At 36.9% G+C, this 25,934-nt stretch overlaps 1 protein-coding gene across 1 annotated transcript in view; it reads left to right on the plus strand.

Annotated features, from left to right (window-relative positions):
* NHLRC2 (NHL repeat containing 2) overlaps positions 1–25,934 on the plus strand; it is a 59,095-nt gene that overhangs the window by 26,433 nt on the left and 6,728 nt on the right. Inside the window, exons 5-8 of the mRNA XM_029245741.1 lie at positions 7,471–7,600; positions 21,389–21,488; positions 24,657–24,888; positions 25,456–25,578. Coding sequence (XP_029101574.1) covers positions 7,471–7,600; positions 21,389–21,488; positions 24,657–24,888; positions 25,456–25,578 — 585 coding nt within the window. The remainder of the gene's footprint in view (positions 1–7,470; positions 7,601–21,388; positions 21,489–24,656; positions 24,889–25,455; positions 25,579–25,934) is intronic.

The following is a 25,934-nucleotide window of genomic DNA, read 5'->3' on the forward strand; positions in this document are numbered from 1 at the left end:
TATTTTTCGTTTTTCCCTTGCTGCTTTCAGTAATTTTTCTTTGTCTTTAATTTTTGCCAATTTGATTACTATGTGTCTCGGCATGTTTCTCCTTGGGTTTATCCTGCGTGGGACTGGCTGCACTTCCTGGACTTGGGTGGCTATTTCCTTTCCCATGTTAGGGAAGTTTTCGACTATAATCTCTTCAGATATTTTCTCCGGTCCTTTGTCTCTCTCTTCTCCTTCTGGGACACTTATAATGCGAATGTTGTTGTGTTTAATGTTGTCCCAGAGGTCGCTTAGGCTGTCTTCATTTCTTTTCATTCTTTTTTCTTCTGTTCCGCAGCAGTGAATTACACCATTCTGTCTTCCAGGTCACTTATCCGTTCTTCTGCCTCAGTTATTCTGCTATTGATTCCTTCTAGTGTAGTTTTCATTTCAGTTATTGTATTGCTCATCTCTGTTTGTTCTTTAATTCTTCTAGGTCTTTGTTAAACATTTCTTGCATCTTCTCAATCTTTGCCTCCATTCTTTTTCCAAGGTCCTGGATCATCTTCACTATCGTTATTCTGAATTCTTTTTCTGGAAGGTTGCCTATCTCCACTTCATTTAGTTGTTTTTGGGGGGTTTTATCTTGTTCCTTCATCTGGTACATAGCCCTCTACCTTTTCATCTTGTCTATCTTTCTGTGAATGTGGTTTTTGTTCCACAGGCTCCAGGATTGTAGTTCTTCTTGCTTCTGCTCTCTGCCCTCTGGTGTATGAGGCTACCTAAGAGGCTTGTGTAAGTTTCCTGATGGGAGGGACTGGTGGTGGGTAGAGCTGGCTGTTGCTCTGGTGGGCAGAGCTCAGTAAAACTTTAATCTGCTTGACTGTTGACTGGTGGGGCTGGGTTCTCTCCCCGTTGGTTGTTTGGCCTGAGGCAACCCAACACTGGAGCCTACCTGGGCTCTTTGGTGGGGCTAATGACACTCTGGGAGGGCTCTCGCTAAGGAGTACTTCCCAGAACCTCCACTGCCAGTATCCCCGTCCCCACGGTGAGCCACAGCTCCCCCCACCCCCCGCCACCTCTGCAGGAGACCCTCCAACAGTAGCAAGTAGGTCTGGTTCAGTTTCCCCTGGGGTCACTGCTCCTTCACCTGGGTCCCGATGCGCACACTACTTTGTGTGTGCCCTCCAAGCGTGGAATCTCTGTTTCCCCCAGTCCTGTCGAAGTCCTGCAATCAATTCCCACAAGGCTTCAACGTCTGATTCTCTAGGAATTCCTCCTCCCGTTGCCGGACCCCCAGGTTGGGAAGCCTGACTTGGGGCTCAGAACCTTCACTCCAGTGGGTGGACTTCTGTGTTATAAGTGTTCTCCAGTCTGTGAGTCACCCACCCAGCAGTTATGGGATTGGATTTTACTGTGATTGCGCCCCTCCTACCGTCTCATTGTGGCCTCTCCTTTGTCTTTGGATGTGGGGTATCTTTTTTGGTGAGTTCCAGTGTCTTCCTGTCGATGATTGTCCAGCAGCTAGTTGTGATTCTGGTGTTCTCGCAAGAGGGGGTGAGAGCACGTCCTTCTACTCCGCCATCTTGGTTCCTCCCTCCTCCTCCTTTCACTTCCTTAATCATGTCTTTTGATGCACAGAAGTTTTATATTTTGAAGATTCCCAATTTATCTATTTATTTCTTTCATTGCTTATATTTTTTTGTGTCATGTAAGAATCCACTGCCAAATCCAAGGTCACAAAGATTTATTCCTATGTTTTCTTCTAAGATTTTTATAGTTATGGCTCTCACAGTTAGGTCTTAGATCCATTTTTAGTTGATTTTTGCATATGGTATGAAGTAAGGGTCCAACTTCATTCTTTTACATGTGGATATCCAGTTATCCCAGAACCATTTATGGAAGAGACTATTATTTCACCATTGAATAATCTTGGCAACCTTTTGAAAATTATTAATACATGCATGGGTTTATTTCTGGACTTTCAAGTCTATTCCATTGATCTATGTATCTGTCCTTATGCCAGTACCACACTGTTTTGATTGCTATAACTTTTAACAAATTGTGAAATCAGAAAGTATGAATCCTCCTACTTATTTCTTTTTCAATATTGTTTTGACTGTTCTGAATCCCTTGCAATTCCATATGAATTTTAGGATCAACTTATCCATTTCTGCAAAACTTCTGTTTCTTTCTCATGTAAGTAAATTATATTTTTTGAAGGAACGAATGACAGTTTTATCTTTTCCCTTCTTATTTTTATACTTCCCATTTCCTTTTATTATATTGCTTTTAAGCATTACAGCCATAGTGGGTGTCTTGTCATGCTCGTAGTCTTAAATGGAACTCTTGTAAACTTTCTCCACAAGTTTAATATTTTCCATAGCTTTGGGAAATAAAATATTTATGAAGTTAAGAAACTTTATTCTTTGTTACTAATAATTATTATATGATTTTATTAAATGCATTTTCTACATTTATGGAAATAATTGTATATTTTTTTGCCCTTAGTATTCTGATGTGATGAATTACATTAATAGATATTTTTGATGTTGAACCATCTTTTTAATCCTGGGATAAACCTTACCTAATCATGAATTTTTTAAAAAGTCAAATTGGATTTGATTATCCAAAATTATATTTAATATTTTAAAATTAAATGGCTCTATATTTTCTTGTACTGTTCTCACCGGATTTTGGAACCAAGGTCACACTAACCTCATCAAATGAGCTGGTTTTCATTCTTTTTCTGTTTTTTGGAATAATTTGTCTAACATAGGAATTAATGGTTTTGAATATTTATTAAAACTCCCTTGTAACATCACCTGGGCCCAGGGCTTCTTCCAAGAGCATTTTTTAAACTATCCTATCAGTTTCTGTGATACATTTCTTAAATCAAGATCTATTTCAAGGGCCCATCTGTAGCTGCCTATGGTATTTTTGCAGATTATACTTTGCAGATTTTGAGTTCAGTAAAAATATAAATAAAGTTACACTGATGAATATTCTTTACAATTTCAGGATATTATAGAGCAGCTACTAAAAATAATGCAAGAGGATTTCACCAGAATAAATCTGGTGATAAATGTAATTCACCATAGTAACAGAATAAAGGATGATGCTTCACTAGATTCAGAAAAACATTGGAAAACATTTAATACCTAATCATGTTAAAATTAGTAAACTTCAAATGGAAATCAGTGTCCTCAATATGATAAAATCAGGCCATCTGCAAAAAGCCTACAGCTACACTTAATGCAAAGTATTGAATACTTTCCCTTCAAGAGGGGGGAAAAGGCAGGGATCCCCACTCTTACCATGCCTATTAAACATTGTACTGGAAGTACAGCCATTATAATAAGGTAAGAAAGAGAAATAAAAGATATAGAGGATGAGAAGAAAGAAGAATAAACTATTTGTCAGTGACATGACATGTACATAGAAAATTCTAAGAAATCTATACAAAGTTACTTGAACTAATAAGTGAATTTAGAAAGGTTGCAAAATACAAAATCAGTATATAAAGATCAACTATATTTTTATTTTATTTTATTTTTATTTGTTTTATATTTATTATATACTAGTAATAGTCAACTGGAAATGGAATTTTAAAATTCTATTTACTTAGCAACCAAAATAAAATACTTAGAATAAGTTTTTAGAAGTATATACAAGCCCTGTATACTTCAAACTATAAAAATTGCTGACAAAAATTAATATTGGATTGAAAAACTCAGTATTAAAATTCAGTTTGCTCTAAATTGATCTATAGATTCAGTGCCATCCCAATTAAAACGCCATCAGGCTTTTTTGGTAGATATTAACAAATGGGTTCCAAAATTTATGTGGAAATGCAAGCAAAGGATTATTATATCTAAAACAATATTGAAAAAGAACAAAGTTGAAAGATTTACACTACCTGATGTCAAGATTTGCTATAATGCTATGCTATATACTCATGCTGTACTATGTATAATCAAGACAATGTCATACTTTCATAAGGATAGATATATAGATCAGTAAAAAAGAGTGCAGCACCTAGAAGTAACCTTACACCTGTGCAGTTACTTGATTTTCTTTCTTTTTTTTTTTTTTTTTTTTTTTACAAGAAGCTCTAAGGTAATAGCTTGGAATTTTGGTGACGTGGGTTTGGGAGAAAAGTGAAAAAAAATGAATTTCAGTCTATGGGTGTCAGTATTCATGGGAGTCATCTTAAGAAATGTGCACTTACTGAAAGAGAACTCCATACTAGGATTTCTTTTCCTTGAGGTATATGTTAATCAATCACCTGGATAAGTGGTAATCAGAATATTGCTTCTAAAATACTATTTCTATAGAGCATGACTATCAGTTAACTGAAAACTCCTTTTTTCACACACACACACACACACACACACACACACACACACTCACTGTATTTTATTTTTACAAGAGATAAATAAACTGACACCAAGCATTGTAAATGGATGACCGCAACAAAAGCAACAATGATTGCAATTACCAAACACGAAACACACTCATACTATGTCATAATATTGACATTCAGTCCAGTAATTCTCCACTGTAACGGCTCCTTTACTTTCCAGTGAAAATTGATTGGTATATTTTTTGCCTCTGAGTCCTTGTGGGATTTTTTCTTCTTTTTATTCAAACAGAAAGTCACAAAAATTATAATCATCCTCATCAGTTCACTCAGTCCCATGTAATTAATTTTTTTCATCTTGATCTTTTGTTGGCACTTTTATGAATTCATCAGTTTTCCATTAGAGCTCTGAAAATGCTTATTCATTCAGTTCAGCAGTACGGTCAGTTACCAGAGACCTGTACTTGTCAGAGTCTTTTCCATGAATTCCTTGAAGATGAAACCCTTTTATAGGAACGTTTTTGCAAAAGCACCAGAGTACAGCCAGAACTGTCTGTAATGACAGAAGACTTAAAAATGACCACGGCTAAAGGTTTGATGAAAGTTCGTAATAATGCAATTGACAAGGAAATTTAGTTATTTCTGAGATATACGTTTTAAAGTAATAACTATATCAAGATCTTATATAGGCATTATACCAGAACATATATTATATGTTCTGGTATACCAGAACATATTATACCAGAACATATAAGATTTTTAGAAATTTCATGTAATGTCTGAAACATTTATATTAACATATTTCCATACAAATAACCCGAAGAAAGTTTAGTATTAGTTGTTTTTTTGTTTGTTTGTTTGTTTGTACTGCAGATTCTTATCAGTCATCAGTTGTATACACATCAGTGTATACATGTCACTTGATTTTCTAAAAAGCATGAAATCAATCAGGGGAGAAAGGAAAGTCATTTCTGCACATTGTGCTTGAACAACTAAATACCAACATGGGGAAAAAATAAATATGACACCTACTTCACACACCATATACAAACATCAATTCAAGATGCATCACAGACCTAAATGTAAATGCTAAAACTATGAAGCTTTTACAAGAAAACATGAGAATATCCTTGTGACTTGCATGTAGGCAAAGGTTTCTCAAAGACAGGACACAGAAATAATAATCATAAAAGAAAAAAACTATAAATTCAAATTTATCTAAATGTAAAACTTCTATTAAACTTCACTGTTAAAGTGAAAAGCCACAGGCTGTCAGAAAATAGTCACAAAAATTCACAAAAACACATCTATGTAGGGGATTAGTATCCATGAAATATAAAGGCTTCTACAACTGAAAAATGAGAAGGCAAACCAATGAAAAATGAGCCAAAGATTTGAATATTTTTCAAAAGAAGATATAAGAATGACCACAAGCACATAGAAAAGTGATCAACATCATGAGCTGAGAAGGAAATGTACGTTCAAACCACAATGAAATACCACTGTATATCCAGTATAATGGTTAAAATTAAAAAGACTGACAATACCATAGGTTGGCAAGGATGTGGAGCAGTTTGAACTCTCATACATCATTGGTGGGAATAGAAAATGATAGAGCACTGGAGAAAACCTTTTGGGAGTTTTTTAATCAAACTAATCATATACTTTCCCTATAACATAGCAGTTACAGTCCTCTGTATATACCCAAGAGAAGTGAAAGCATGTCCACAAAAAGGCTTATACAAGAATATTAATAGCAACTCTATTTGAAGGCCCCCAAACTGGAAATAGCCCAGCTGTCTGTCAGTAAGAAAATATGTAAATGAACTGTGATGTATTCCTTATATGGAATACTGCTCAGCAATAAAAAGGAACATGAATAAATCTCAAACATGTTAAATGAAAGAAGCCTCACACAAAAGAGTTCATTACTGTATGACTCCATTTATCTGAGATCCTAGAAGAGTTACAACTAATCTGTGATGGAAATAAAAAATTAACACTGTTTGCCACTGGGGTCAAGAATGACTGGAAGGAGGTATGAGGGAACTTTCTGGAGTGAAGGTAACATTCTGTATATAAGTTGGGGCCACACAGGTTTATGCATTTTTGAGAATTTATCAGGTGATACACTTAAGATTTGTGCATTTCGTTGTAAGTTTTGCCTCAAAAAAGGAAAAAGGAGATCTGAAAAAATATGGAACTCTAGTTAATGACAAGCCTACTGAAATATTTAGGGACAGTGTACTAATGTTTATGATTTACTTTGAAATGCATCAGAAAATGTAAATGAATTGAAGGATTGATAGCTGGATGAGATATGTGGTAAAGCAAGTCAGTGAACTGTTGATATATGGATGTTTGGTGCAATATTCTTTCAGCTTTCTCTGTGTTTGAAAATTTTCATGATAAAATGTTGAAAGTGTCTCAGGAGATGAAACCAGAGCATCTTTTTTCAGTAGAATGCATTGATTTTTTGGTTTATGAAGCAGAGGCTATATAACATAGTAGAGCTAGAACTGGTTCAAATCCAAGATCCTTGACTTACTAGCTGTGGGATCTTGGGATCTTACTGAATGATCTGTGCCTCAGTTTCCTCTAAAGTAATCAAAATCACAGTCATAGGGTTATTAAGATGGGTGGATGGATGGATGGATGATACTTGGATTAGTTCTTACCACATATTAAGCTCCATATGTGTCAATTACTAGCCAAGCATAATTGAAATACATACATTTAATTTAAGAAGCAAGTGTTTTCCTTGATTCTGCTTTAAATTTTCAAATTTCACCTTCTTTTAAAATATTTTATAGTTGAGATGAGATCAACAGCAGTTCTGGTAGAGGCATGATGAGGGAGGGGAGTAAGAGGAAAGTGGGGGAATGGACGGATGAAGAAATGAAAAGGACTGAGTTTTATGCATTTCAATAACAAGGTCACCATGTACTTGATTAGCCTTTTTTTTAAGCTTTTTTTTTTTTAAGTATGTTGCACATGGTTTTTTTTTTACACACTAAAAACCACTCAGTTTTATTAATTAACATATAATAAGTTCACACATTCTGTAAATAAAGTACATGTTTTCTGTATGTTCTACGGGAAATAGATGCATTGCATAAAACCTGTATTAATGTCTATAGATTGACCTAGAAGCTGAGATGGTGAGCACTGTAGCTGGCATTGGAATTCAAGGTACAGATAAAGAAGGTGGAGCTAAAGGAGAAGAGCAGCCCATTAGTTCTCCTTGGGATATAGTTTTTGGAAGGTCAGGTATGTAAACTTTTGATATTAAATATAAGTAAATTTTGCTAAGTAAAAGTTTTAAGATATTATGGGAACATTCATTTTTGACTAATTCTTTTACTAGTTATTTTATGCTTTTATACCAATGACTTGGGATTTGTTAATTGCATAAAAACAAAGCCAGCAGTAATATAGAGAAGATAGAGTAAATATATCATTATATATTACATGTAACATTACATACATATTGTATTTTATACACAAGATAGGGTATTTCTCTAATGTTAAAGAATTTCATCTTAGTTGCAGCTTCCAATTAAGATAGTTCTGAATGTTCTGAAATTGGACAGACTATAGTTTCAGAATTTCAAAAGATTATTCACCCACTATACTGTTTAACAATGTCCTTTTTATTTACTGTCGTGTAAAAAATCAAGAAATGACAGAGGGTGTTTTTAGATTATCAATAAAATTTTTATTTAATTATTATAGCTTCTTTTGAGTAGTTAAAAAAAACTTTACCTATATACAGTGGAATATTACTCAGCCATAAAAAAGAATGAAATCTTGCCATTTGTGACAACATGAATGGACCTAGAGGGTGAGAAAGACAAATACTGTATAATTTCACTTATATGTGGAATCTAAAAACAAATGAGCAAACATAACAAAACAGAAAGAGAGTCATAGATACAACAAACAAGGAAGGGGATGGTGGGGATGAGTGAAATAGGTGAGGAAAATTGAGGTACAGATTTCCAGTTAAAAAAGAAATGAGTCACAGGAATGCAGTGTACAACATGAGGAATATAGTCAATAATAATACAATATCTTTGGTAACTAGACTTACGGTGATCATTTTGCAATGTATAGAAATATCAAATCACTACGTTGTGTACCAGGAGCTATCATAGAGTTGTAGTCGATTATACTTCAAAAAGCTAACAAACGTATAGAAAAAGAGATCAGATTTGTGGTCACCAGAGGCAGGGGTGGGGGATTTGGAGGAAGGTGGTCAAAAAGTACAAAATTCCAGTTATAAGATACATAAGAAGTAGGGCTATAATGTACAACATGATTAATACAACTAACAGTGCTGTATGTGTGTATGAAAGTTGTTAAGATGAGTAAATCCTAAGAGTTCTCATCATAAGGAAAAAAATTTTTTCTTTTCTTTTTTAATCTATATGAGGTGATGGATATTCACTAAACTTAATGTAATTATTTCATGATGTATGTAAGTCATATCATTATGTTGTACATCTTAAACTTATACAGTGCTGTATATGTCAATTATATAAATAAAACTGGAAGAAAAAGTTAAGATTAAAAAATAAAACTTAATTTAAAAAGTAAAAACTTTATCCTACTGAATTACTTAGAAAATTGAAAATGAGATTTGCCTTATTTTTACAGTCTTTGTTACCTATATATTACTTGACTAAAAGATAATCCAGCAGCGCTAGTACTCTTATTTTTCACTGGCCCTCAGCGTTGCTGACATGGTTATCTACATGTTTAAAACCAGAGTAATGAAGAAAGAAATTTAGTAGAATATATTGAAAATGGAACTTGGAGCTAAATGGTTTGTATGATTTTAATATATTTATAGAGTGACTTAAGCACCATCTTAGTTGGATGATTTTACATTTGAGATAATTTTTTTATGATGCCAATTTGGTTATAATTCAAAGACCTTAATTTTTTCATTGTGATTAACTTTTTATAAAGCTTTTAATATTTATAAAGTAACTGAATGAACTTCTGGTACTACCTGCACTTAATATATGTAACTTAGGTATTTTGTGTAAGTTATTTTTGAAAATTCCATTTTTGGAATTTGGTGCCCTAATAATGATGAGTTGTTTTAGTGGCTCACAGTGGGGAGGGGTTGAGAAGGTAGAGGGAGCAGTGTGTCTCAAGAGCAGTCAATAAAGAGATATATTATATGTAGAGATTTTTAAAACAATAAGAAAACCAACTACACCTCGATCTTCTTTTTATCACCATGCACCAGCAATTCTAAATAATTTCAGGGCTAAAAATACTCATCCCCATCAGGACTTAACCGGACTTGCCTCCCTGCTTTTGGTACACACCTGAGCTATTTGAACATAATCTTATAGATGGAAAAACAGTCTGAAATATATCTGTTAGTAAAATATAGTCAAAGTGGATGAGAACTGTTATTTTGGTATGTTATTACCTTCCCTCAAGGGAAAAAAAAATTCTCTTAATATGTAAGCCCCAGTGATTTATAGTTAATAGTCCATATAGCAATTCAGTTATTGATATTTATGTTTTACATCTTACAGCGTGTATTTACTGTCTGTCAGTAATTGCCACAGTAAAGCTTCATAAGAAATCATCCCCAAACCCATATAAACCTAAACCTTTATTTCTCACTTACATACAGGGTTGGGGTTCAGTTGATCAAGGCTGAGCCTGGGCTTGGTTCCAGACTGTTTTTTGGGTCCAGATCTGCTCCATTTGTTTCTCCTTTTTCTTGAGCCAGTAGCTGACTGAGGTATATTCTTTTGGCAAAAGGCAGGAGCACAGGAGAGTAAGCCCAGTTACACACATTTAAAGCCTTTGCTCATGTCATATCTGCTTACCTACTGTCATTAAAGCAAGTCACATAACTAAGCTCAAAGTTATGGGGCAGGGATATGCACTTTGCCTACAGTGAGGCAATGGCAAGGGTGTGGTGGTATTATTACCACAGAGGAATAAAGACTTGAGACCAGTAATTCAATCTGTTACATATTTCAGAATTTATATTGCTTAAAAACAGGGTGTACTTTACCGGATGCTTTACTAAGTTGGATTTATTTAATAAAGTACTTACATATTTTTATAGGCTAAAAATTTTTCAGTCATACTTTATGGCATGGAATTTCTGGTTGTTTATCTCATATTGAGAGTGTACCCAAATTGCTTTCCAAGAAAAATATTGGCCCTGTTGACAAGTACTCCCTCAGCTTCCAACTGGAGTGATGTGCTGAGGCTTGTGTCTTTATTAAGCTCAGCTTTTAGAAAAGGAAGTGAATCCTACCTTAGCTCAATAGATCATTAAAAGCATATGGTTCCGCATTTAACTTACAGTTTAAATTAGCTTCACTCCAGGTACTTGGCAAGAGGAGTAATCTTGAATGCACTTAAATAAGCTCAACACCTTTCAAAATGCTAAGAGAAAATGGTTTTCAAGTACTGTATGAAGGACCTATAATCACAATGACTACAAGAGTTTTAACCTTGAGTTATATACTCAAGGCATTCATGGTTAGATTTTGCGAAGTACTTAAATTTCCCAGAAATTCTATTTAAGGTCTGGGGGAGTTGGTCAGATTCTCATCAGTTTCGAAGTGGTGTGTTACCCCAAAACATTTTAAGAGCCACTGCTTTAAATCACTCTGAAGTCTAATCCTGGATTAATGCATTATTGTCAGAGTATGGGGAAACTGGATCATAGAATAATTGCTCTCCTTACAATTGTTTTTACTTAACTGTATTTTGACATCATGTCATTCATTTAAAAATATATTAACACATCAACATATCTTACATTCATTTATATGTGTATATGTTTCATATTATATATTTCATCAAAACACAGTCCTGTGGGACTTCTGAACTGTTTTTACTATAAGGGTTTGCTGCTAATTTCAGTTATTATCTTATAAATAACCTCTCTGATTATCTACTAGAGAATTTTTCTGTGTTATAGATAATTATGTTTTTTTCTAAGTATCAAGTTTGTTTTTAAGCTCCTGGATAATTTGAATATCATAACTGATTGTGTTTGCATTGTTATATTGATTCCTAGGAAACTTAGAGACAGATTTGTCTCTAGCAAAGTGTAACGGAAACATGACATTCTTTTTTTTTTTTTAACATCTTTATTGGGGTATAATTGCTTTACAATGGTGTGTTAGTTTCTGCTTTATAACAAAGTGAATCAGTTATACATATACATATGTTCCCATATCTCTTACCTCTTGCATCTCCCTCCCTCCCACCCTCCCTATCCCACCCCTCCAGGTGGTCACAAAGCACCGAGCTGATCTCCCTGTGCTATGCGGCTGCTTCCCACTAGCTATCTACCTTACGTTTGGTAGTGTGTATATGTCCATGCCTCTCTCTCGCTTTGTCACAGCTCACCCTTCCCCCTCCCCATATCCTCAAGTCCGTTCTCCAGTAGGTCTGTGTCTTTATTCCTGTCTTACCCCTAGGTTCTTCATGACATTTTTTTTCCCTTAAATTCCATATATATGTGTTAGCATACGATATTTGTCTTTCTGACTTACTTCACTCTGTATGACAGACTCTGGGTCTATCCACCTCATTACAAATAGCTCAATTTTGTTTCTTTTTATGGCTGAGTAATATTCCACTGTATGTATGTACCACATCTTCTTTATCCTTTCATCCGATGATGGGCACTTAGGTTGTTTCCATCTCCGGGCTGACATTCATTTTTTAATATTACTTGGCTGCATCTTTCTTTTCTACTCTATTTACCTATTGTTTCAATTTTCTTATTTTAAATTTATCTTACTAGGGTTTATTTCCTTGTAAACTACCTGAATACTTTGTGAAATAAAAGTAGAAGTAAATAAATGCAGTAGAATAATTTATTTTTATTTATTTATTTTTTGCTGTACGCAGGCCTCTCACTGCTGTGGCCTCTCCCGCTGCGGAGCACAGGCTCCGGACACGCAGGCTCAGCGGCCATGGCTCACGGGCCCAGCCGCTCCGTGGCATGTGGGATCTTCCCAGACCGGGGCACGAACCCGTGTCCCCTGCATCGGCAGGCGGACTCTCAACCACTGTGCCACCAGGGAAGCCCCAGTAGAATAATTTACTGAACTGATTGGGTATGATAATTGATCCATGTGGAAAAAAAAATCTGTTAATCATAAAACTAAAAATGCTTTAAGAACTATAAATGTACATTTATAGAATGTACTTTTTTTTTTTTGCGGTATGTGGGCCTCTCACTGCTGTGGCCTCTCCTGTTGCGGAGCACAGGCTCCGGACACACAGGCTCAGCGGCCATGGCTCACGGGCCCAGCCGCTCCGTGGCATGTGGGATCATCCCGGACTGGGGCACGAACTCCTGTCCCCTGCATCGGCAGGCGGACTCTCAACCACTGCGCCACCAGGGAAGCCCTGTAGAATGTACATTTTTAACCAGTCTTTTGATGTTTAAGTGTGTCTTTTCTGACAGTCTTATACCAATCACAATGTATTGTTTTGGTTTCCTTAAACTGTGATGAGTTTTTAAAACACCTGAAAAGAAAACAGGGCTGAAATTTTTAAAACCTATTCTTTCCAATTGTCTTTCCACATCTTATTCACTAACAATTTGACTTTGCTACTTGCCTTTATTGTCTTTCCAAAGTATTAACTTTGTTTTCAGAGGAAAAACTTCGTTCCAATTCATTCATATTGAATTGGTTTGAATATATTTAAATTACGTAATTGTAAAACTGGCTTAAGCAGATGTGGGATTAAATGCAACTTGAAGGGGACTGTGGTTAATAAAAATTGTTCTTGTAAGCACGTAAATTCTTTAATACTTTAAGAATTATATAGAATATTTCTGAAATTCTACCATAGTTAGGAATATGAGAAAGGATGGAATTATCAGAAGGAAAACATGAAAAATAGATAAGGTATTGTGGTATCATCATATATTAAGCTGTTCTGCAGTGCAGACAATGGACCACGGCTACACCTGACAGCATGGAGAAGTACCAGGAAATCTGTTGAGTGGAGAAAGCACCTTTTATAGAATGTTCAGTAGCAAGCAAGACTAACTATACATTGAGAGATCCATTCAGACATGGTAAAATTTTAAAATCAAAGAAGATAATGAAAAACACAAATTTTTAGACTGGTAGTTCCTTCTGGGAAGAGGAGGAGGATATGCTCACAGAGGGATGCAGGAAGTTTTCAAATAATCTTCCCTTTTCTTGAGCTGGTGTTGTGCACATGGATGTTTAGTTATTATTTAACCTTTATGTAGAACAGTTACCCATTCATATGCATATTTAAGTAAAAATTAAACCTTAAAAGGAAAGAAAATAGATCATATAAAGAGAGTGAAAAGTAACAAAGACAATATACAGTTGAATATATACCCCACCAAAAGACTCAGATAATGAACAGTGTACACTTCAAAAAGAGATTAGGGAAAGGGACTTGAAATACCTCTGATTATTTTAAATATATATGTAATATGTAAATGTGTGTGTGTTTGTATTTTTAATAGTACCTGAATATTTAACCTAATTATGCCATTACAGTGATAAAAGCATGGAAATAATTCACATAAATTGATTTTTACAAAAAATCACTTTATAAAAGTTATTTTCATCTTTGTCCATTTTTGATTATCACTCTAAATATGGTCAAAACTTTATAATGCACTAAAAATAATTAAAAAGAACTCCAATAAATTCATTTTCTCACCAGAAACATTGCCATGTTTCTAAAATGCATACCAAGTCTGTGCTGTCTCCACTCATGCCCGACAATAACCTGAGAATTTCTTTTATCGTAAAGGTCAGAACCCCTGCTAGTCTCTAAGTACTTCAGACTTCATCTGATTTTAAATCATTTACAGAAAGGATAGTGTGCCCAAATGCCATTAACCTTCCTTGGCCCTTTAATCAGCATTTCCCTAGATAGAAATTTAGTTGTACTTATTTGACCTTTAATGATTGAAATCCAACTATTTAGTATGCTAGTCTGGTGATCTACAGCTTAGATAATATGTTTCTCTGACTTCCATTAATATGCTCTAAATAAAATACATTTATCCTCTTATCAGATAATACAAAATTTTTTTGAGGAATAAATTTTATATAATGTGACTAGTGTGTTTTTATTTTAACAAAATAAAAACAGTAGTAGTATTTTTATATCTGAATAACTATTATCACACTGACTTGGTGTTTATAAGGGTTTTTTTTCAGTTCGAATGATGAGGTAATAATTTACAGAAAGTAACATTTACCCTTAATAGGTGTAAGTTCTATTATGAAGAATCTTTATAACCATTGCTACAATCAAGATATAGAATATTTCCATCACCCCAAAAAGTTATCTTATGACTCTGTTCAGTCTCCCTCCCTCGCCCTCTACCACCCACTCTACCCACTCCACCCACTGGCAACAATGATTTCTTGTTCCTCTGTATAGTTTTGTATGTCTGGTTTCTTTCAGTTACCATAATCTTCTGCGATTCATCCATGTTCTTGCATGTATCAGTAGTTCTTTTTTATTGCTGAGTAGTATTCCATTGTACAGCTGTACCACAATTTGTTTATTAACTCACCAGTTGGTAAGCGTTTCAGCTGTCTCTGGTTTATGGCAATTATGATTAAAGCCTCTATAAACGTTTGTGTACAGGTTTTTATGTGGACATATATTTTCTCTTGGGCAAATGCTTCGGAATGAAATTCCTAGATCATATGATAAGTGTATGTGTAATTTTGTAAGAAACTGCCAGACTGTTTCCCAACATTGCTGATTTCTTAAAAATCCCGTGTCTGGCTGGAGTAATTTTGCTTTTGCGTGTAGAACTAACTTTAACATTTCTTGCAGCACTTGTCTGCTGACAGTGATTTCTCTTGGCCCTTTCTTTGGAGGGGGAGGGTCTGAAAAAGTAATTAGCATTCATTTTTGAAAGCTATTTTTACTCCATAAAGAAGTCTGGATTGGCTTTTTTTTTTTTTTTTTTTTTTTTGATATTTTAAAGATGTCATTGCACTGTGTTATAGCTTACATAGTATAAACGAGAAGTCTGATTTAATTCTTTTCCTAGTTCCTTAGTATAAAAAATGTGTTTTTTTCCTCTGGCTGCCTTCAAGATTTTCTCTTTGGCTTTCAGCAGTTTGATCGATACATCGAGGAGTTACCTGCTTAGGATTCTTGACGTCCTTCGTTATTTGGAAAAATTCTCAACCATTATCTTCTCAAATAGTTTTTCTGCTCCTTTCTCTTCTTTCTGGGCTTTCAGTTACTCGTATGTTAGATTCTAATATTATATTCAACAACTTTTACATATTATGGTTTTGGTTTTTTTTTTTTAATGTTCACCCTTTATTCTCTTTGTGTTTCAGTGTGCATAATTTCTGTTGATTTATCTTTAGGGTCATTGAATTTTTCCTCAGCTGTGTCTAGTCAACTGATGAGCTTGTTGAAGGAATTTTTCATTTCTGATATTATTCTTTTTCTAACAGTATTTCCATTTTAATATTTGTTAGAGATTTCATCTATCTGCTCAAATTCCCCATCTGTTTAGGTATGTTGGCCATCTTTTTCTCTAGATTCTTTACCATAGTAAGCATAGTGATTTCAAAGTCTATGTCATAGATCTAAATTTCAGGTCAGCTCTGAGTCTGTTTCTGTTGATCGCTTTGTCTCTTGAAAATGTTTTTTTATTTTGTTTTGCTTACATTTACGTGCGTCTTCTCTTTTTTTTGTTAAATTCCAGTCATGCGTGGAACTATAGAGGCTGAGATCAACAGTATTTGTCATTATTATGGGAGGTCGAGTCAGTTTAGTCAGAAGCTGGCCTGGATCTGGATTTTATTATTGCTGTGAGTTCTGTCAAGTCACCATGGCTTTCACAGTCCTCTAGCAGTGGGCTGTTGCCTAAGCCTGCGGGGCTAGATGCTAGAGACTTTTTCTTAGTGTTAGTACTCCACCGTCAGCTTTCAGTCAGCCAGCACAGATCCCCGAGGGATAGACTGCTGCTGTCTTTCTGTACTAGGTTGCATTGGGGCTAAGGGAGAGTTCTCTGTTGTTCTGGTGAGCCTCAGTCTTAGAGAGGCACTGTGTGCCTGGGCCTCCACGAAACAAGGTGGAGAGCTTAGAGCTTTTTCAGTGATTCTGTTCCTTCTCTCTCTGGCAGCTTAACTCTCTCTTATATTTGTGAGTGGTTTTGAAGCGTTTCCTGCTTCTCTCCCAGCAGTGGGAAATCTCTACTTGGTGTCTGGGGTCTTTGGCCAAAGACATTTCCTTGCCCCTCCACCAGAGAGTTTTGTTTTTTTTTCCTCTCCCCCTCCTCCAGTTATAATTAATCTTTTCCTGTGCCCTGGCAGTGACAGACTTTGTTGCTTTTTCCTAGTGGATTAAGGCTTTGCTTTACAGGGGAGATTTAGAAGCTGTGCAGAAAAAACCATTTACACTAATGGATGATTTCACAGATGCCATTAAGAGGGTTCTAGTCAGTGGGATCTATTTTGATCATAGTTGCTTAAAATAACACAGAATTTGTAAAAGCTGAACTGCAGGTAATTTTTATATTCATATTTCATTTGCTGATTTTGTTCCTGTTTTCTGAAACTATTTCACTAATCCTTCTTGATAATTGATAATTATGAGGCATTTTGCCTTTAAAAATACCTAACTCCCAAAACCTTTTTAGCTATTGGCATTGTCCTTTTTTTATTTTTAATTTGTGACTGCTGTAAGTCAGTGATTCTAAGGACACTCTTTTTTTTTTTTAATTTATTTTATTTATTTATTTTTGGCTGCATTGGGTCCTCGTCGCTGCACGCAGGCTTTCTCTAGTTGTGTCGAGCGGGGGTTACTCTTCGTTGTGGTACAGGGGCTTCTTATTGTGGTGGCTTCTCTTGTTGCAGAGAACGGGCTCTAGGCACATGGGCTTCAGTAGTTGTGGCTCACGGGCTTAGTTGCTCCACAGCATGTGGGATCTTCCTGAACCTGGGATCGAACCCGTGCCCCCTGCATTGGCAGGCGGATTCTTAACCACTGCGCCACCAGGGAAGTCCCAAGTGCACTCTTAATTTAAGGTTGAAATGTTCATGATTGCCACATTCTTGTTAGAATGAACTAATACCCATACTTGGTGATACCACTATATACTTTTTTTTTTAAATAAATTTATTTTTATTTTTTGCTGTGTTGGGTCTTCATTTCTGTGCGAGGGCTTTCTCTAGTTGCAGCGAGCGGGGGCCACTCTTCATCGCGTTGCACGGGCCTCTCTTGTTGTGGAGCACAGGTTCCAGGCGCGCAGACTCAGTAGTTGTGGCTCACGGGCCCAGTTGCTCCACGGCATGTGGGATCTTCCCAGACCAGGGCTTGAACCCGTGTCCCCTGCATTGGCAGGCAGATCCTCAACCACTGCGCCACCAGGGAAGCCCCTACTTTTTTTGCGGTACGCGGGCCTCTCACTGTTGTGGCCTCTCCCGTTGCAGAGCACAGGCTCTGGACGCGCAGGCTCAGCGGCCATGGCTCACGGGCCCAGCCGCTCCGCGGCATGTGGGATCTTCCCGGACCGGGGCACGAACCCGTGTCCCCTGCATCGGCAGGCGGACTCTCAACCACTGCACCACCAGGGAAGCCCCCTACTTTTTTTTTTTTTTAAAGCTGAGGGGAAAGTCAAGAGACTTCTTCCCAACAGGATGGAAATTTTATTTTTTATTTTATTTTACTTATTTATTTTTGGTTGTGTTGGGTCTTCGTTGCTGTGCAGAGGCTTTCTCTAGTTGCGGCAAGCGAGGGCTATTCTTTGTTGTGGTGTGCGGGCTTCTCATTGTGGTGGCTTCTCTTGTCGCAGAGCACAGGCTGTAGGCGCACAGGCTTCCGTAGTTGTGGCATGCGGGCTCTAGAGCGCAGGCTCAGTAGTTGTGGTGCACAGGCTTAGTTGTTCCATGGCATGTGGGATCTTCCAGGACTAGGGATTGAACCCATGTTCCCTGCATTGGCAGGAGGATTCTTAACCACTGCGCCACCAGAGAAGTCCCACAACTATATACTTTAGATTTAAAAATCCAGGATGAACAGTATAAACATGATTATTAGTTTGATAGACATTATAAATGCCAGACTACACCCCCCCCCCATTTTTTTTAACTCCCATTTTATTTACAAGAACAAACTCTTCAGCCCTCACTGAAATGGTTAGGCAGGGTAAAGACTTCTTGAGTGGCAGTTTAGCAAGGAAGTGATGAGCCTGGACTCTGGGGCCAGACCACTTGGGTTCTAATTAGTTTCACATCTTAGTAGTTGTGTGACTTTGGACAAGTTACTCAGCCTCTTGATGCCTCAGTTTCCTCATCTAAATGGGAGATACTAATAGTATCTACCTCAAATGTTTATTGTGAGAATTATGAGAATTAATGTATGGAAAGCACCCAGAACAGTGCCTGGCACATAGAAAGTACTATATAAGTGTCCGTTGTTATTGTTGTTTGCTATAAGATTCTCATTGTAAAAATCTGAAGATGTTGATAAGCTGAACCAAACCAAAAATGGAAAGGCAAGGGACTGGAAAAAATCCTTGAAAGAGATTATTTGGCCACAGCCTATTCCAGAGGCTACAAGAAGAGAAGGGCAGAAGGAGTGACCTAGCCGCAAATACTGGAGTATAAAGCCTTGGTTACATTTGATCAGATCTCAATTTCTGATCACACATTAAAATGCACTTGGGTAATTGAATCCAAAGCTAAGTCCATGGAGCAGGGGTGGAAGGGAGGGAAAAGAGAACGGGCCAAGCAGAGTGTTGGCCAGAAGAGCACAGGCTCACTTCTGTAGTTCCTTCATTCTGATCAGAACACTAATAATCTGGAATTGGACTCACTGATGGATTATTATTCCAGGTTTAGCTGTGTGAATACCAACAAATTATTTAACCCCTTTGAGTTTCAATTTCTTTATAAAATGGAGATGATAATAACTAGACTTGCTAACGATGTTAAAGGAAAGAATCCATATAAAGTGCTTATTACTAGCTCAGTGCCTTAAACAGGAAATGTTCCGAATGGTTTTCATTTTCACCGCCATGCCCCCCGCCGTCGTCGTCATCCTCTTCGACTGGTACGTAGGATCATAAGCTCCTGAATCCCGACCTGACACAGCCTCTGCTTCTACACTGTTTCTCATGCCTCCAGCTTCTAAAGGAAATGAGTACACAGAGACCAGGACCAAACAGGTGCTCACACTAATACTACGATGAAGCTTTGGCCTCATAGGTAGACCCTAGTTGAACTAGCCTGGCCTGTTTGGAGAAGTAGATAATGGAGACCTGATTTGGTCTTTCACTCCTGTATATACCAACACAGCTCTTCTTTGGCAAAGTAGAGAGGCTTTAAACCCATGTCATCTTCTAATGATAATAGTTTTATTTCCAATCTTTATGCCTTTTGCTTCTTTTTCTTGTATGAATTAGGACCTTCATATGATGCTAAATAAGCGTTGATAGCAGATCTCCTTGTCTCATTTCTGTTCTCAGGGGGAATGTCTTAGTTCGGGCTGCCATAACAAAATGCCACAGACTGGGTGGCTTAAACAACAGAATTTTGTTTTCTCACAGTTCTGGAGGCTAGAAGTCCAAGGTCAAGGTGCCAGCATGATTGGTTTCTGGTGAGAGCTCTCTTCTGGCCTATAGATGGTCACCTTCAACCTTTGTCTTCACATGGCAGGGGCAAAATAAAACAAAAGAATATAATAATGAAAAGTTTTTGATCTAGTTCTAAAGTGATTAAGCAGAGACTTGAGTCCCCAGACTATATGGATGCACTGTCACTTTTAATTTATGTTTATTAAAAATATTTGACTATGAAAAATTAAATGGAAATAAACTACTTTCCTTTAGATTTCATATGATAGCAATTAACACAGCAAAAGAGGCAGCATGTTAAATAGATTTTCTTGTTGGACTTCCTGGGTTCAGATTCCAGGTCCTTCATTTACTAGCTCTGTGATCCTGGCAAGTTAGCTAACCTGTCTAAGCCTCAGTTTCTTTTGTAAAGGGCCTGTAAGAAGGGCCTTTTGAGAAGATTTAAGTGATAATCTCTGTAAAGTGCTTGGCACATAGCAACCACAGTTTATTGACTGTCAACATTTTTGCTAAACAAAATTTAAATTAAATAAACAAAATTTAATTTTGTTAAAAGACACTTGAAAGTAATTCAAGTTAAGGAAGAAAAATTCCTTCTGGACGCAACTACTTGAAGTTAAAGAAAGTACGAATAAAATAGCCTTTCCGATATATTTATTTTAGCATGTGTCTGAGCAAATTATTTTAGTGAAAATGTCTCAACTACATGTAAAAGTAGCTTCAGAATACAGCTTAATTAAATATTTTGAAAATAGAATTAATTTGAGAAACAGAGCCTTGTCACATTGTAATAAGTTGTAATATCAGTCTTAAAAAAACAGAAAATTATTAATTTTAGAAAACAGCTATATTGTAATATAGTATACTCTTAGGTTTATTACATGTCAACCATATCTTTTTGAAAAAGGTTCACAACAATTAAACAGTAGATTTTTAAAGAGCAGCAGTGATGTGAGTCTTAAGTCTAAAAGCTAATACTGGGGTAGAAATATACATTTCTTAAACTATTAAAAGATACAGTCCTTTCATGAGAAATTGTTCAAAGAACTATTCCTATATTCCTAAAGCATGTACTTTAGGTACTTGAGTGCCAGAGTTTCTTTGGAGAGTGTGTGTCGACGCATTTCTTCTGTTACATAAAGTAAGAAATCAGATGTTTAAAAACATTGTGCCCAGAGATGCAGAGGGACATTTTGCTATTAAGAATACTTCGGATTTCTGTGAATGTAAATTTATAAGTCTAAAGAAGTAAACTTTTCACGAGGAAAATGGAAAAATTTCCAAAATGACTTAAAACATTGCAAATATATTTACTTTCTTCTATCAGATGATTTATAAACATACTACTGTCTTCCCTTAATTTAAATTTCTGAAAGATTGGGAATGTTTGTATTAACCAGATATATCTGTAGTAATTACTGTTTATTTTCATAAAGGTCCAGAGGTCCAAAGAGACGACATTCTGTGGATAGCCATGGCAGGGATTCATCAGATATGGGCATTCCTGTTGGACTATGGCAGATTACCAAAGAAAAAGTAAGTGGTAACTTTGGTAACATCTCTCTTCGGGTAAGCGTGGCGTTCACGGAACTCCTTTTCCCGAAGTCTCCATCCTCGTAGCTCTCACTGTACTGGTCAGGATGTGCTGGGCTGTGCTCCCATAACCAGCAGCCCAGGTCCCCGGTGGCTTAGGACGAGGTCTGTTTGCTGGGGGAGCACTACTCTGCCCCCCAGGCTGATGGAGCAGCCACCGTCTGGAGCTCTGCCAGCTGTCCTGGCAGAGAGAGACAGAGCTGGGGAGTTGCTCACTGGCTCTGAAAACTCCTCAGAAGTGACACACATCACTTCTACCCACATTTCGTCAGCCCAAGTAAGGCTCGTGACCACACCCAACTTTGGGGAGCTTGGGAAGAGCGGTCCCCCCGAGCATCCACAAGGAGAACTGGGAGCATCTTTCATTTTAACGCGCATTTCTAATATCCCTGATCGTTAATTCAGATATTTGAAGACTGCATAGCAGACTAGTTAATAGCTCAGGTTTTGTAGTCAGGCCTGAGATTGAGTCCTGGCTCTGCCACTTATTATCTACATGAGCTTGGGAGAGTCACTTTAACTTTCTAAGCCTCAGTTTCCTTATTTATATCTACCTCATAGGCTTGTTTTGAGAATTAATGTGTGTGAAGAGCTCAGCCTGGTGCCTGGCATGTACAGTAAATGTTGGTAGCATTGCTGCCATTGTTAGGGGTATAAAGCTGGAAAAGTAGTGTCTCTACAAATTTTCTTGTATTTTTTCTATAGAGCCTTTCCTATTCTCCCTAACACCCCAGCCTTCCCCGCCCTCCCCTCCCATCTCTCCCTTCTTCCCCTCTCCCTCCCTCTCACCCCTCTCTCTCTCTCACCTTCTGTTTTTGGTTGCACTTATTTGTTTACATAACTGTTTTCTCCTAGTAGACTGCCTCTTAAAGGAAAGGACCCTTTCGCATTCACTTTTGTGTCCCCTGTACCTAGCACAGTATCTGACACATGATAGGAGCTCAGTAAGGGTCTGCAGAAGAAATAAATGAATGAAAGTCATAGACCATAAAGACTGTCAAACCACCCTAGAAAGTAAGTGTCAGTCACCTCAGTTACCTTTATCAGTAGAAAGGGGCAGTCATATAGATAATCCAAAATATCAGATATTCTAAAGAGTGTATGTGTGTGTGTTGCTTTGTACGGTGTTTTGCAACATTTAATCATTCATCTAACAAATATTTATTAAGCAAACTAGGCACTGTGCTTGGCCGTAGGGATGAAATGATATGTTTACTATATTAAGAATAAAATGAAAAGATGTGGTTACTGTCCTCAGCAGGTTTTCAGAGGAAGAATCAGATCAGCAAAAACAAACAAAAAATAGTTGGGAAGTACAGGCGCTGTGTGCAAAAGGAATCACTGCAGTAGTCCTTTAAGTGGAAGTTGTCCCTTACATAAATAAGAGGAACACCTGATATAAATAAGATCTGAGGTATCAAGGAAGGCTTCCTGGAAGATGGTACTAAACTAAAACCTGATAGAGAGTAGAAAGGAGTTCAGAAGAGTAGAGGTTTTCCAGGCCAGAAATGACCCTAGTGATGTCAGTAGCAGCCAGATCATGAAGTGCCTTGTGAGTCTTTTTTTAGAGATTTGAAAGTTATTCTGCATATACCTTTATAGGAAGTTTTAAGCTGGGAAGTGACATAAGATTTGTGGTTTTGAAAGGACACTGGCAGCATTTGGAGCGTGACAGTACTGGAGACAGAGATACAAGTGAGGAGGCGATTGCTGTTATCCAGGCCAGAGCCGACAGTAGCCCAAACAGCGACAGGACCGATGACATATAAGATGAAGAAAAAAGTAGTAGCAGAGATGACCAGAATATGCTGTTGTAAGCGATGGCTGTTTTGGACCTAGATGGTCAAGAGTGGACTAAATTTCCACATAAGTAGAGTTGTCACTTGTTTGCAATAGTAAAGTGTCCGTTTGGATCACATTGACCTGTATTATAATTTTAAGGACCCTTTATCTTTATTTGTTACTGATCTTCAAGTGGTAATAGCTCCTGAGCTTTTAGAAGTTGCCGTTTCTCCCCAGTCTTTCTACCTTTAGTAAAGGGAACTCCTTTTTAAAATCGTTGTAACTCCTTTATTTGTTTGGCATATTGGTTATTACATGTATTCCTCTGAGTAGGTTATTTTTACGAGTTCCTTGAATAAATGGCTGTATTTATACATTTTGTATCCCTTTGCCTCCACTCCTGGCTCCCTACCAAAGTTAGCATTGGGATCATATCAACTAGTAAATGATATGATGGTCATTTTAGACTTTTGCATGTTGTGCCCTATTAGGAAAAGATACACATACAGTCTGTCGTTATTTTGCATCTGAAGTCAGCTTCTTCCCTTCCCTCAACCCAGGACATTACCATGTCTTCCTTACAGTTCCTCTGACATAAACTTAGAAGCCAAGGTATAAAACTTTCTCTGCATTACAAAAGGAATCATTACGATAGTTCTTTAAATAGAAATTTCCCTACTGTATATAAGAAATGGATTTGTACAATCGATTAGTTAAAGCAGTGTAATCATATTATTACCTTAAAATGAGCACCTGGCTATCTTCACAAATTATTCTTTTAATTCTTTTTTCTAGTCTCTACTTATATACAAGAAAATAAAACATTTTTAATGAAAATTTAAGCTTTAAGCTATCAAGAGCTAGAAAAGGTTACCTAGATCTTTTTAATTCCCTTTCAGAACCTAATGTTGCATGAAGCTAAGAAGAGGTCAGGAAGTAAAGGTGGGATCTACCTGTACCTACCTCTCATCACTTGGAGGAAAAAAAAAAAAAAACTCTCCCATCAATGATATGATCTTTATTCTTATATTTCTAACTTTGTCAGTGATTTCCTGTCTTGCCATTGAGAATAGTTTCACTTTTGTGTATGTCAAAAAGTAAAAAAGGTAGAAAGGTCTCTACACAGTGGATAAATAAGTTAATGATTAGAAACGACAGTGAAAGGTGATTTGCACAATTTAGGCCAAGATCACTGGATTTTTGTGTGTGTGTGTGTGTGTGTGTGTATAATGCTGTCACCATTGATTTCGTCATTTACATTCATTTGTTTAATGAAATTGGACACAGTATATAACAATGTTGACTTCACTATGAATTTGTCCTTTTTAGTGAGTTAAAAAAAGGAACCTGCCTTCGGTTTGCTGGAAGTGGAAATGAAGAGAATCGAAATAACTCATATCCTCACAAAGCCGGTTTCGCCCAACCTTCAGGTCTTTCTCTGGCCTCAGAGGAGCCCTGGAGCTGCCTGTTCGTAGCAGACAGTGAGAGCAGCGCGGTGAGGACCGTCTCGCTGAAAGATGGGGCAGTGAAGCACCTCGTGGGAGGAGAGAGAGACCCTACGGTAACGAGAAGCACCCTCATGTGGCGCGCCTGCTTAGCAAGCTTGTGCCTTTCTGAATTGTGAAGAGTTAATAAAGTTTAGGGAGGAGAAAGTTCTTGGCTTATCCATGTTAAAATGGAAGTCAAACCAAAGGAAATGTGAGTATGAAGAAATACAAGTAACAAAAGCACCTAAGAAAATAAGATGACTCGATTATATATAAATGCCGAAGTTTCAGGAGAAAAGGAAGGGTAAATTATTGATTACCAAGCAAGGGGAAAACGTAGATTAGATATTTGGCAGTAGGGTGGAAAGAGCACCAGATCAGTAGACTTGACCTGTTCCTGATCAGATGTGTGATTTTTGTGAATAAAATTCCTAAGCACCACAAATTAATTCAAGTTCAGAATTCTATCATTTTTTTCTAATTTCAGTCAAATGCCCCACCCTATTTACATGAAATCAGACTTTTTCCCCTTTAAGTAGCATATACAGCTATCTTAATTTTCACTTTATACCCTAACAAAGCACTGTAAAAAATTTTAATACATGCTGTTTCTTTCTTTTTTAAAAAAAAAAAAATAAAAGAATTTATTTGCTTTTGGTGATGTTGATGGAGTAGGAATCAATGCAAAGCTTCAACACCCACTTGGAGTAACTTGGGACAAGAAAAGGAATTTAGTTTACGTGGCAGACTCTTACAATCACAAGGTGAGTCTTGAAAGAATTATATAATACCCTGCTTTTCACTTGCGGTATTTAAAATGCTGAAAGATCTGTGAGCCTCCTACAATTGCCGCTAAAATATAGCGAGGAATGACAGTTTTGGACAACTGTACATAAGCCTTTCTGTTCTTTTCTTGGTCCTTTCCTGCAGAGAGGATGTGATGGTACTCTGAGCTGGGGGGGAAGGACTGAACAAATCCCCAATGACTAGCCAAAACTTGTGAATTGCAAGCCATTAAAGCTGCTTAGTAACGTTGAGTAAATGAGGACAAGGCGGGTAGCAGGGAAATTAACACGTCAACTAAGGGATGAACATTTTTGAGCCTTTGCACAGTTGCCAC

This window comes from Monodon monoceros, unplaced genomic scaffold (assembly GCF_005190385.1).
Source record: "Monodon monoceros isolate NGI ecotype Baffin Bay Population unplaced genomic scaffold, NGI_Narwhal_1 Super_Scaffold_4, whole genome shotgun sequence".
NCBI classification, from domain to species: Eukaryota; Metazoa; Chordata; class Mammalia; order Artiodactyla; family Monodontidae; genus Monodon; species Monodon monoceros.